The sequence below is a fragment of the Oncorhynchus kisutch genome, linkage group LG28 (assembly GCF_002021735.2).
Source record: "Oncorhynchus kisutch isolate 150728-3 linkage group LG28, Okis_V2, whole genome shotgun sequence".
Taxonomy (NCBI): domain Eukaryota; kingdom Metazoa; phylum Chordata; class Actinopteri; order Salmoniformes; family Salmonidae; genus Oncorhynchus; species Oncorhynchus kisutch.
In genome coordinates this window covers 50,128,531-50,142,939 of record NC_034201.2, presented here as the reverse complement: position 1 = coordinate 50,142,939, position 14,409 = coordinate 50,128,531, and the positions used below count along the sequence as shown (strand labels likewise).

Below are 14,409 nucleotides of genomic sequence, written 5' to 3'. Positions count from 1 at the left end.
AGGAAACCACCTGTTAATAACAGGAACTTACTGTAATGTAAGGAAACCACCTGTTAATGACAGGAACTTACTGTAATGTAAGGAAACCACCTGTTAATAACAGGAACTTACTGTAATGATATTCTCTGTTAAACCACCTGTTAATAACAGGAACTTACTGTGATTATATTCTCTGTTAAACCACCTGTTAATGACAGGAGCTTACTGTGATTATATTCTCTGCACGAAAAGCAGTAGGCGTAACTCTAGAATAATGCTTGAATGACATTGTAATAATATTTATTATAATGTTTAAATAACAATGTAAAGTAAGTCTTGTCAGAGCCCGAACGGCTCATATGGCAGGAGCCGATCTCCAGTTTCTGTTGAGTCAGGAAGCTTGATGTTCTCCAGGAGAAGGTGTACCAGGTTGAATAAATGTTGAAATAACATCTCAGTCCTCCAGGAGAAGGTGTACCAGGTTGAATAAACATTGAAATAACGTCTCAGTCCTCTAGGAGAAGGTGTACCAGGTTGAATAAATGTTGTAATAACGTCTCTGTCCTCCAGGACACGTTGAATAAACATTGAAATAATGTCTCTGTCCTCCAGGAGAAGGTGTACCAGGAGAAGGAGAAGAAGACAGAGAAGAATGAGTACTTCCAGACCCAGTGGAGGAAACACGTAGAGAAGGTCACCATCCCTCCTAAACAGACTCCTGTCTACCTGGCCGTCAGCAAGGGCCCGAGCAAGGAGAAGAAGCACAGGAATGGTGAGACCAGAGAGAGAGAGAAACACACGCAGACAGACACAGACAGACAGACAGTGACTGCTCTCAACAACAATGGACCTCCACCCCTCCCCTCCTCCATCCCTCCTCTCCACTCCATCCCTCCTCTCCACTCCATCCCTCCCCTCCATCCCTCCCCTCCACTCCATCCCTCCTCTCCACTCCACCCCTCTACTCCACCCCTCCACTCCATCCCTCCCCTCCATCCCTCCACTCCACTCCATCCCTCCCCTCCATCCCTCCACTCCATCCCTCAACTCCACTCCATCCCTCCCCTCCATCCCTCCACTCCATCCCTCCCCTCCACGCCATCCCTCCTCTCCACTCCATCCCTCCACTCCATCCCTCCACTCCATCCCTCCCCTCCACTCCATCCCTCCTCTCCACTCCACCTCTCCACTCCATCCCTCCCCTCCATCCCTCCCCTCCACTCCATCCCTCCCCTCCATCCCCCCACTCCATCCCTCCCCTCCACTCCATCCCTCACCTACATCCCTCCACTCCACTCCCCTTCATCCCTCCCCTCCACTCCATCCCTCCCCTCCACTCCATCCCTCCTCTCCACTCCACCCCTCTACTCCATCCCTCCTCTCCACTCCATCCCTCCCCTCCACTCCATCCCTCCCCTCCATCCCTCCCCTCCACTCCATCCCCCCACTCCATCCCTCCCCTCCACTCCATCCCTCAACTCCATCCCTCCATCCCACTCCATACCACCCCTCCACTCCATCCTTCAACTCCATCCCACCCCTCCATCCCATCCCTCCCCTCCATCCTTCAACTCCATCCCACCCCTCCCCTCCCCTCCACCCCTCTACTCCATCCCTCCTCTCCACTCCATCCCTCCCCTCCATCCCTCCCCTCCACTCCACTCCATCCCTCAACTCCACTCCATCCCTCAACTCCATCCCTCCCTCCCTCCCATCCATCCCTCAACTCCATCCTTCCCCTCCACTCCATCCCTCCCCTCCATCCCTCCACTCCATCCCTCCACTCCCTCCACTCCACTCCCCTTCATCCCTCCACTCCACCCCTCAACTCCATCCCTCCCCTCCATCCCACTACATCCCTCCCCTCCATCCCACCCCTCCCCTCCCCTCCATCCCTCCACTCCATCCTTCAACTCCATCCCACCCCTCCCCTCCATCCCTCCCCTTCACTCCATCCCTCCTCTCCACTCCATCCCTCCCCTCCCTCCATCCCTCCCTCCCTTCCACTCCATCCCTCAACTCCATCCCTCCCCTCCATCCCTCCACTCAACTCCATCCCTCCCCTCCATCCCACTCCCCTTCATCCCTCCACTCCACCCCTCAACTCCATCCCTCCCCTCCACTCCATCCCTCAACTCCACTCCATCCCTCAACTCCATCCCTCCCCTCCATCACTCCCTCCCTCCACTCCATCCCTCAACTCCATCCTTCCCCTCCACTCCACCCCTCAACTCCATCCCTCCCCTCTATCCCTCCACTCCACTCCTCAACTCCATCCCTCCCCTCCACTCCCCTCCCCTCCATCCCACTCCATCCCTCAACTCCATCCCACCCCTCCCCTCCACCCCATCCCTCAACTCCATCCCACCCCTCCCCTCCATCCCTCCCCTCCACTCCATCCCTCTCCATCATCCCTCCCCTCCCCTCAATCCCTCAACTCCATCCCACCCCTCCCCTCCATCCCTCCATTCCTCCACTTCCCAAAAGGGAAGTCTGGGTAAAAAGTTAGAGGAAAACCCACCTCAGTCTTCTGAAAATCTAACTCTAAGATAGTTTGATCATTCAGTGAGACATTTACACACATTTTCATGCCAGAGACACACCAGAATGGCTTTCCAAGAGGTGTTGAGTGTTCCTGAGTGGTCCAGTCTCATGGACTGATTGGTTTTATTTTAGGGTAAAAAGACCACCGTTGTGTGGATACACGTCAGCCCAGAAGGTAACACTCTTCCTCTCTCTTTCTCCTCTTCCTCATCTCTCTCAGGTCTGCTGCGAGCAGTAACGGGTAACTTCCACCGTGCCTCTCCTCTCGCCCCGTCCGGCACCGTTGCCTCATCCTCCATGGAATACCTAGAGATCCACCCCCTCTTCCCCCGCACGTCACAGCCAACCAGGCACCTAGAAACCCTCCAGGCAGCCAATACCAGCCCTGACCACATCCCCGCCCCCCCGGCTCCTTCTCCAATCGGCATGCACTCCTACGACTCCCTCGCCAAAGCTGAGACAATCGACGACGTCGTGGTCCCCGCCTCGGCCACACCCTGGTACAAACTGACCAATGGGACCTTCTCTCCTCCGCGACACGTCTCAGCCTTCCACCCTGATTCGTCCTACCTAAAAAAGGCGACTATCCCCAGCCCCCCCGTCCTCATCGTCAACCCCCAGCCAAAAACTCCTCCTCTAACTCGGGTGACAACCCCCCTAGTATCTTCGGCAGCCCCCCGGGAGGTTCTGCCTTCTCCCCGCCCAAATCAGCCTTCAGTCCCCTCAACCCGTCATCTGCGTTCAGTCCTCCGTCCGCCGGGGGCAGCGTTGAGCCAGACAGCCCCCAGCACAGTAAGTTCCCCTCTATGGGCATCGGTCAGATCCTGAAGAAGAAGGTTCCCTTCCAGCCGTTCAGTTTTAGGGCGGAGCAAGCGGTGGAGGAGGATCTGGTGTCTCCGCCCCCTTACCACATGCAGACGCTGCTCTGCGCCTCCGGGGCGCTCAAGACCCTCTGCTGAAGCATTGTGGGTAGCGGTACAAAGATGATGACGTGGCTCTGGTCCAAAGTAGTGCACTATGAAACGAGGGGATAGGGTGGGGTCGTTTTTGAGACAGTTCACTCCTGAGCAGCCTTGGATTTCGTCCTCTGCAGAGGCAGTCGCCATGACAACACTATGACTCTAGAGACCCTCTTGGTGTAATAATAGTAATTAATGAATTAAACATTAAAGACATAGAGAAAGACTAAGGTGGATAAAATGCCACTTTGTCAACGAGTGTTTCGGCTGACTAAGGGCCTTGTTGTGACATCGGTGACTGGAACACGTGACCGACCCCACAGTGTTACCTGTCATTGTTGTATATTGTGCTGTGAGAGAGAGCTGAGTGACACACACACACACACAGAGAGAGCTGAGTGACACACACACAGAGAGAGAGCTGAGTGACACACAGAGAGAGCTGAGTGACACACACACACAGAGAGAGAGAGAGCTGAGTGACACACACACAGAGAGAGAGATCTGAGTGACACAGAGAGAGAGAGAGAGAGAGAGAGAGCTGAGTGACACACAGAGAGAGCTGAGTGACACACACACACAGAGAGAGAGAGAGAGAGAGAGCTGAGTGACACAGAGAGAGAGATCTGAGTGACACAGAGAGAGAGAGAGAGCTGAGTGACACAGAGAGAGAGAGCTGAGTGACACACACACAGAGAGAGAGAGCTGAGTGACACACACACACACACAGAGCTGAGTGACACACACACACACACACACAGAGAGAGAGAACTGAGTGACACACACACACACAGAGCTGAGTGACACACACACACAGAGAGAGAGAGAACTGAGTGACACACACACACACACAGAGCTGAGTGACACACACACACAGAGAGAGAGAGCTGAGTGACACACACACACACACAGAGCTGAGTGACACACACACACACAGAGAGAGAGAGCTGAGTGACACACAGAGAGCTGAATGATTCATGTCACCTTAAGTAATTCTGACTGTAGTCTGTGCTATAATAGTATGTGTGTTCTGCCTGCCGGTATTGCCAAGGTGTTCTGGACAAATGGAACCGGTGGTAGTGAACAACGTTACCTGTGAATACTACATGTTCTAATTATGGACTCTAGTGTAACATTCACCAAGATTTTACATTCATATATTCACCGTATTGGACTAACTAATGCTTCCATTTACTGTAAACAAGGCTTCTCTCTGTTGAGATGGGTCTTTCATACACCAGGCTTCTCGCTGTTGAGATGGGTCTTTCATACACCAGGCTTCTCGCTGTTGAGATGGGTCTTTCATACACCAGGCTTCTCGCTGTTGAGATGGGTCTTTCATACACCAGGCTTCTCTCTGTTGAGATGGGTCTTTCATACACAAGGCTTCTCGCTGTTGAGATGGGTCTTTCATACACCAGGCTTCTCTCTGTTGAGATGGGTCTTTCATACACCAGGCTTCTCGCTGTTGAGATGGGTCTTTCATACACCAGGCTTCTCGCTGTTGAGATGGGTCTTTCATACACCGGGCTTCTCTCTGTTGAGATGGGTCTTTCATACACAAGGCTTCTCGCTGTTGAGATGGGTCTTTCATACACAAGGTCAGGTCGCAATTGTAAATGAGAACTTGTTCTCAACTTGCCTACCTGGTTAAATAAAGGTAAAATAAATCAAATAAAGGCTTCTCTCTGTTGAGATGGGTCTTTCATACCTGGCTTCTCTCTGTTGAGATGGGTCTTTCATACCAGGCTTCTCTCTGTTGAGATGGGTCTTTCATACCAGGCTTCTCTCTGTTGAGATGGGTCTTTCATACCAGGCTTCTCTCTGTTGAGATGGGTCTTTCATACCTGGCTTCTCTCTGTTGAGATGGGTCTTTCATACCTGGCTTCTCTCTGTTGAGATGGGTCTTTCATACACCGGGCTTCTCTCTGTTGAGATGGGTCTTTCATACCTGGCTTCTGTTGAGATGGGTCTTTCATACACCAGGCTTCTCTCTGTTGAGATGGGTCTTTCATACACCAGGCTTCTCTCTGTTGAGATGGGTCTTTCATACCTGGCTTCTGTTGAGATGGGTCTTTCATACCAGGCTTCTCTCTGTTGAGATGGGTCTTTCATACCTGGCTTCTCTCTGTTGAGATGGGTCTTTCATACCTGGCTTCTCTCTGTTGAGATGGGTCTTTCATACCAGGCTTCTGTTGAGATGGGTCTTTCATACCAGGCTTCTGTTGAGATGGGTCTTTCATACCTGGCTTCTCTCTGTTGAGATGGGTCTTTCATACCTGGCTTCTCTCTGTTGAGATGGGTCTTTCATACCTGGCTTCTCTCTGTTGAGATGGGTCTTTCATACCTGGCTTCTCTCTGTTGAGATGGGTCTTTCATACCTGGCTTCTCTCTGTTGAGATGGGTCTTTCATACCTGGCTTCTGTTGAGATGGGTCTTTCATACCAGGCTTCTCTCTGTTGAGATGGGTCTTTCATACCTGGCTTCTCTCTGTTGAGATGGGTCTTTCATACCTGGCTTCTCTCTGTTGAGATGGGTCTTTCATACCAGGCTTCTCTCTGTTGAGATGGGTCTTTCATACCTGGCTTCTCTCTGTTGAGATGGGTCTTTCATACCAGGCTTCTCTCTGTTGAGATGGGTCTTTCATACCTGGCTTCTCTCTGTTGAGATGGGTCTTTCATACCTGGCTTCTCTCTGTTGAGATGGGTCTTTCATACCAGGCTTCTCTCTGTTGAGATGGGTCTTTCATACCAGGCTTCTCTCTGTTGAGATGGGTCTTTCATACCTGGCTTCTCTCTGTTGAGATGGGTCTTTCATACCTGGCTTCTCTCTGTTGAGATGGGTCTTTCATACCAGGCTTCTCTCTGTTGAGATGGGTCTTTCATACCTGGCTTCTCTCTGTTGAGATGGGTCTTTCATACCAGGCTTCTCTCTGTTGAGATGGGTCTTTCATACCTGGCCAAATCTGCATGCAAAACCGTTTTAATATGTAAATGTGAAAAAACGTTGAATTTTTTTAAAAACAAGAAATGTCTTTGTAAATATTTTTTGTTGTTGTCAATATTCATATTGATTTGGATTTGAGTCTCGTTCTTTAGTAAGCTTTTGTAATGTGTATTTTTTATTTTGTGTGTTGAGAGATTTTTTATGATGCCTTATGAAATATTTTAAATATTTATACTAAATCCATGATGTCTCTGTCTGCTCCTTCTACGCCACATGCTCCTTGTCTGGGGGCTTGTCAGTAGACACTGTGTGTGTGTGTGTGTGTGTGTGTGTGCGCTCAACCTTTTAATGAACATTCCTGAAATGCTATTCATACTATACATTCGCCAATATAATCCAGTTTTATAAATAGAAACCAAATAATCCAATGTTTATGTCACTAAAAAACAAAACATTGATCAAATCAAATGTGAAGTTTAATTTGTATGAACTCCTAGAAACTCCCCGTGTCTCACCCCTGGACAGGCAGACTTGGTAAAGAAGAATGTGGAACACCTCCCAGTAGGGTGATGAGGAAACAGACACGGCCTTCTGTGGCTTCTCCTTACACATGCTGTATCCATTTCCCACAAGACATCTGTGGTGGTCATGAAACCAACACCACAGCTGAACGACCCCACTGACCAAACCCCCCCCATGTTAATCCACTCAAGTATGGCGCCGCGGTCCATAAACCGTTCTCTGTCACGACCAGACAAAGAAAGAGTTCTGTGAGACATGCACGCAGCAAAAAACAGGACTCCCTGGTTAAATCGGTGTGGCTGAGCCGCTGAGAGCCATGGGGGGGGGGGGGGTGAGTGTGTATTAGGGTCTAAGCTCTTTGTTTACCAAAGGGGACAGTGAGAGCCAAATCACCCCCGTAGCACCAGAAACAGACGATGACACATACCCCTATAGCTTAGACACAGAATGGACAAAAAAGGGTGACAACACACTACACACCAGGACGAGCCTGAAAACACTCTGGGTTAACTACAGTCTACGAGCCTGAAAACACTCTGGGTTAACTACAGTCTACGAGCCTGAAAACACTCTGGGTTAACTACAGTCTACGAGCCTGAAAACACTCTGGGTTAACTACAGTCTACGAGCCTGAAAACACTCTGGGTTAACTACAGTCTACGAGCCTGAAAACACTCTGGGTTAACTACAGTTTACGAGCCTGAAAACACTCTGGGTTAACTACAGTCTACGAGCCTGAAAACACTCTGGGTTAACTACAGTCTACGTACCTGAAAACACACTGGGTTAACTACAGTCTACGAGCCTGAAAACACTCTGGGTTAACTACAGTCTACGAGCCTGAAAACACACTGGGTTAACTACAGTCTACGAGCCTGAAAACACTCTGGGTTAACTACAGTCTACGAGCCTGAAAACACTCTGGGTTAACTACAGTCTACGAGCCTGAAAACACTCTGGGTTAACTACAGTCTACGAGCCTGAAAACACTCTGGGTTAACTACAGTCTACGAGCCTGAAAACACACTGGGTTAACTACAGTCTACGAGCCTGAAAACACTCTGGGTTAACTACAGTCTACGAGCCTGAAAACACTCTGGGTTAACTACAGTCTACGAGCCTGAAAACACTCTGGGTTAACTACAGTCTACGAGCCTGAAAACACTCTGGGTTAACTACAGTCTACGAGCCTGAAAACACTCTGGGTTAACTACAGTCTACGAGCCTGAAAACACTCTGGGTTAACTACAGTCTACGAACCTGAAAACACACTGGGTTAACTACAGTCTACGAGCCTGAAAACACTCTGGGTTAACTACAGTCTACGAGCCTGAAAACACACTGGGTTAACTACAGTCTACGAGCCTGAAAACACTCTGGGTTAACTACAGTCTACGAGCCTGAAAACACTCTGGGTTAACTACAGTCTACGAGCCTGAAAACACTCTGGGTTAACTACAGTCTACGAACCTGAAAACACACTGGGTTAACTACAGTCTACGAGCCTGAAAACACTCTGGGTTAACTACAGTCTACGAGCCTGAAAACACTCTGGGTTAACTACAGTCTACGAGCCTGAAAACACTCTGGGTTAACTACAGTCTACGAGCCTGAAAACACTCTGGGTTAACTACAGTCTACGAGCCTGAAAACACTCTGGGTTAACTACAGTCTACGAGCCTGAAAACACTCTGGGTTAACTACAGTTTACGAGCCTGAAAACACTCTGGGTTAACTACAGTCTACGAGCCTGAAAACACTCTGGGTTAACTACAGTCTACGTACCTGAAAACACACTGGGTTAACTACAGTCTACGAGCCTGAAAACACTCTGGGTTAACTACAGTCTACGAGCCTGAAAACACACTGGGTTAACTACAGTCTACGAGCCTGAAAACACTCTGGGTTAACTACAGTCTACGAGCCTGAAAACACTCTGGGTTAACTACAGTCTACGAGCCTGAAAACACTCTGGGTTAACTACAGTCTACGAGCCTGAAAACACTCTGGGTTAACTACAGTCTACGAGCCTGAAAACACACTGGGTTAACTACAGTCTACGAGCCTGAAAACACTCTGGGTTAACTACAGTCTACGAGCCTGAAAACACTCTGGGTTAACTACAGTCTACGAGCCTGAAAACACTCTGGGTTAACTACAGTCTACGAGCCTGAAAACACTCTGGGTTAACTACAGTCTACGAGCCTGAAAACACTCTGGGTTAACTACAGTCTACGAACCTGAAAACACACTGGGTTAACTACAGTCTACGAGCCTGAAAACACTCTGGGTTAACTACAGTCTACGAGCCTGAAAACACACTGGGTTAACTACAGTCTACGAGCCTGAAAACACTCTGGGTTAACTACAGTCTACGAGCCTGAAAACACTCTGGGTTAACTACAGTCTACGAGCCTGAAAACACTCTGGGTTAACTACAGTCTACGAACCTGAAAACACACTGGGTTAACTACAGTCTACGAGCCTGAAAACACTCTGGGTTAACTACAGTCTACGAGCCTGAAAACACACTGGGTTAACTACAGTCTACGAGCCTGAAAACACTCTGGGTTAACTACAGTCTACGAGCCTGAAAACACTCTGGGTTAACTACAGTCTACGAGCCTGAAAACACTCTGGGTTAACTACAGTCTACGAGCCTGAAAACACTCTGGGTTAACTACAGTCTACGAGCCTGAAAACACTCTGGGTTAACTACAGTCTACGAGCCTGAAAACACTCTGGGTTAACTACAGTCTACGAACCTGAAAACACACTGGGTTAACTACAGTCTACGAGCCTGAAAACACTCTGGGTTAACTACAGTATACGAGCCTGAAAACACTCTGGGTTAACTACAGTCTACGAGCCTGAAAACACTCTGGGTTAACTACAGTCTACGAGCCTGAAAACACTCTGGGTTAACTACAGTCTACGAGCCTGAAAACACTCTGGGTTAACTACAGTCTACGAGCCTGAAAACACTCTGGGTTAACTACAGTCTACGAGCCTGAAAACACTCTGGGTTAACTACAGTCTACGAGCCTGAAAACACTCTGGGTTAACTACAGTCTACGAGCCTGAAAACACTCTGGGTTAACTACAGTCTACGAGCCTGAAAACACTCTGGGTTAACTACAGTCTACGAGCCTGAAAACACTCTGGGTTAACTACAGTCTACGAGCCTGAAAACACTCTGGGTTAACTACAGTCTACGAGCCTGAAAACACTCTGGGTTAACTACAGTCTACGAGCCTGAAAACACTCTGGGTTAACTACAGTCTACGAGCCTGAAAACACTCTGGGTTAACTACAGTCTACGAGCCTGAAAACACACTGGGTTAACTACAGTCTACGAGCCTGAAAACACTCTGGGTTAACTACAGTCTACGAGCCTGAAACACTCTGGGTTAACTACAGTCTACGAGCCTGAAAACACTCTGGGTTAACTACAGTCTACGAGCCTGAAAACACTCTGGGTTAACTACAGTCTACGAGCCTGAAAACACTCTGGGTTAACTACAGTCTACGAGCCTGAAAACACTCTGGGTTAACTACAGTCTACGAGCCTGAAAACACTCTGGGTTAACTACAGTCTACGAGCCTGAAAACACTCTGGGTTAACTACAGTCTACGAGCCTGAAAACACTCTGGGTTAACTACAGTCTACGAGCCTGAAAACACTCTGGGTTAACTACAGTCTACGAGCCTGAAAACACTCTGGGTTAACTACAGTCTACGAGCCTGAAAACACACTGGGTTAACTACAGTCTACGAGCCTGAAAACACTCTGGGTTAACTACAGTCTACGAGCCTGAAAACACAAAAAAAAAATCCAGAAAAGAGCCGTTAAATTCTACAACCTAAAAGGAAGCGATTCCCAAACCTTCCATAACAAAGCCATCACCTACAGAGAGATGAACCCGGAGAAGAGTCGCCTAAGCAAGCTGGTCCTGGGGCTCTGTTCACAAACACACCCCACAGAGCCCCAGGACTGCAACACAATTAGACCCAACCAAATCATGAGAAAACAAAAAGATTATTACTTGACACATTGAAAAGAATTAACAAAAAAACAGAGCAAACTAGAATGTTATTTGGTCCTAAACTGAGAGTACACAGCGGCAGAATACCTGACCACTGTGACTGACCCAAAATTAAGGAAAGCTTTGACTATGTACAGACTCAGTGAGCATAGCCTTGCTATTGAGAAAGGCCGCCGTAGGCAGACATGGCTCTCAAGAGAAGACAGGCTATGAGCACACTGCCCACAAAATGAGGTGGAAACTGAGCTGCACTTCCTAACCTCCTTCCCAATGTATGACCATATTAGAGAGACATATTTCCCTCAGATTACACAGATCCGCAAAGAATTCAAAAATAAATCCAATTTTGATAAACTCCCATATCTACTGGATGAAATACCAGTGTGCAGCAGCAAGATGTGTGACCTGTTGCCACGTGAAAAGGGGAACCAGTGAAGAACAAACACCATTGTAAATCAGGGGTTGGAACTGGTTCATGGAACAGAACCAAAAACCGGAAAAGAACAGAATTTTTCAAGGAACAGACAGGAAAGTGATCCATAATGTTCCGGAACAGAACCTCTATTTTAAAAGCATGGGAAATGGTTAATAACGATACTTCACAATACAGGCCTTTTTTCCAGTCTCACAAAAAAGTGACTATGCTGTCACTCCCTGTCACTCAGAAACGTACTCCAGTGTCTGCCTGCCCCTCCCCCTGAGGAGGCTACTGTACTGACGTTACCATAGGCTACTGTACTGACGTTACCATAGGATACTGAACTGACGTTACCATAGGCTACTGTACTGACATTACCATAGGCTACTGACCTGACGTTACCATAGGCTACTGACCTGACGTTACCATAGGCTACTGTACTGACGTTACCATAGGCTACTGAACTGACATTACCATAGGCTACTGACCTGACGTTACCATAGGCTACTGACCTGACGTTACCATAGGCTACTGTACTGACGTTACCATAGGCTACTGAACTGACATTACCATAGGCTACTGTACTGATGTTACCATAGTCTACTGTACTGACGTTACCATAGGCTACTGTACTGACGTTACCATAGTCTACTGTACTGACGTTACCATAGGCTACTGTACTGACGTTACCATAGGCTACTGACCTGACGTTACCATAGGCTACTGACCTGACGTTACCATAGGCTACTGACCTGACGTTACCATAGGCTACTGAACTGACGTTACCATAGGCTACTGACCTGACGTTACCATAGACTACTGACCTGACGTTACCATAGGCTACTGTACTGACGTTACCATAGGCTACTGTACTGACGTTACCATAGGCTACTGAACTGACGTTACCATAGGCTACTGACCTGACGTTACCATAGGCTACTGACCTGACGTTACCATAGGCTATTGTAGTGATGTTACCATAGGCTACTGTACTGACGTTACCATAGGCTACTGTAGTGACGTTACCATAGGATACTGTACTGACGTTACCATAGGCTACTGTACTGACGTTACCATAGGCTACTGACCTGACGTTACCAAAGGCTACTGACCTGACGTTACCATAGGCTACTGAACTGACGTTACCATAGGCTACTGACCTGACGTTACCATAGGCTACTGACCTGACGTTACCATAGGCTACTGTACTGACGTTACCATAGGCTACTGTACTGACGTTACCATAGGCTACTGAACTGACGTTACCATAGGCTACTGACCTGACGTTACCATAGGCTATTGTAGTGATGTTACCATAGGCTACTGTACTGACGTTACCATAGGCTACTGTAGTGACGTTACCATAGGATACTGTACTGACGTTACCATAGGTTACTGTACTGACCTTACATTACGATAGGCTACTGTACTGACGTTACCATAGGCTACTGACCTGACGTTACCATAGGCTACTGACCTGACGTTACCATAGGCTACTGTACTGACCTGACGTTACCATAGGCTACTGTACTGACGTTACCATAGGCTACTGACCTGACATTACCATAGGCTACTGTGCTGACGTTACATATGTGATTCAGAAGAGTGAGAGATTTTTAATTAGAGAAGAATGGATGAACTTGTTGAATGCTAGTTAAGGATACTACAGGCCTAGATATCACGATTCAAGTTAGATTTACTAACTGCAAAAAGGTAAGACGTGTTTTTAAACCTGGTATCGCTCTGCACACACAAGCTTGTTAGCTAGCTGTAGCTTGTTAGCTAGCTAGCTCAAAGGACATTCAAGGTTCCTCCATAGGAGCCGCTCCTCCGTTGGTCCAATTCAGATAATGATGTCATAACAAGGTGCCCAGCACTTCAAGCCTCCTCCTAAGGACAGAGAATTTCCTTCGGTCATCATTAGTGTTAAACACTGGTCACTAACCATGTACTGTGTACTTCAAACGTACTGTGTACCAGACCGGACCCGGCTTCTCATCTGTCAACATGTTCAGCCTTAAAACCCAACCACACTAATCCTGTTTTCAGTCATCTGTCCCATCTCTCCTTATCTATGTCTGTCTGTCTCACCCTCATCTCTCTCTTGGTCTATTTCTGTCACTCTCTCCGTCTCTCCCTTTGTGGGTCTCTCTTTCTCTCGCTCTTGCTCTCTGCCTTTCTTTCTCCCTCAACCCCTCCCTGGCTGTCTCCTTCTTCCTCTACCCCCTGTCTCTTTTTCCCTCTACACCTCCCTGGCTGTCTCCTTCACCCTCTACCCCTCCCTGGCTGTCTCCTTCTCCCCCTCCCTGGCTGTCTCTTTTTCCCTCTACACCTCCCTGGCTGTCTCCTCCTTCAACCCCTCCCTGGCTGTCTCCTTCACCCTCTACCCCTCCCTGGCTGTCTCCTTCTCCCTCTACCCCTCCCTGGCTGTCTCCTTCTCCCTCTACCCCTCCCTGGCTGTCTTCTTCTCCATCTACCCCTCCCTGGCTGGCTCCTTCACCCTCTACCCCTCCCTGGCTGTCTCCTTCTCCCTCTACCCCTCCCTGGCTGTCTCCTTCTCCCTCTACCCCATGTCTCCTCCTCCCTCTACCCCTCCCTGGCTGTCTCCTTCTCCCTTTACCCCATGTCTCCTCCTCCATCTACCCCTCCCTGGCTGTCTCCTTCTCCCTCTACCCCTCCCTGGCTGTCTCCTTCTCCCTTTACCCCTCCCTGGCTGTCTCTTCCTCCCTCAACCCCTCCCTGGTGGTCTCCTTCTCCCTTTACCCCATGTCTCCTCCTCCCTCTACCCCTCCCTGGCTGTCTCCTTCTCCCTCTACCCCTCCCTGGCTGTCTCCTTCTCCCTCAACCCCTCCCTGGCTGTCTCTTCCTCCCTCAACCCCTCCCTGGCGGTCTCCTTCTCCCTCTACCCCTCCCTGGCTGTCTCCTCCTCCCTCTACCCCTCCCTGGCTGTCTCCTTCTCCCTTTACCCCATGTCTCCTCCTCCCTCTACCCCTCC

General features: G+C 48.8%; 1 protein-coding gene across 1 annotated transcript in view; it reads left to right on the top strand.

The window, feature by feature from the left end:
* Nucleotides 1-3,934, top strand: part of hunk (hormonally up-regulated Neu-associated kinase) — a 49,002-nt gene extending 45,068 nt beyond the window's left edge. Inside the window, exons 9-10 of the mRNA XM_031807416.1 lie at nucleotides 592-751; nucleotides 2,744-3,934. Of these exons, the coding sequence (XP_031663276.1) occupies nucleotides 592-751; nucleotides 2,744-3,351 (768 nt within the window). The 3' untranslated portion in view covers nucleotides 3,352-3,934. The remainder of the gene's footprint in view (nucleotides 1-591; nucleotides 752-2,743) is intronic.
* The last annotated feature ends 10,475 nt before the right edge of the window (nucleotides 3,935-14,409 follow it).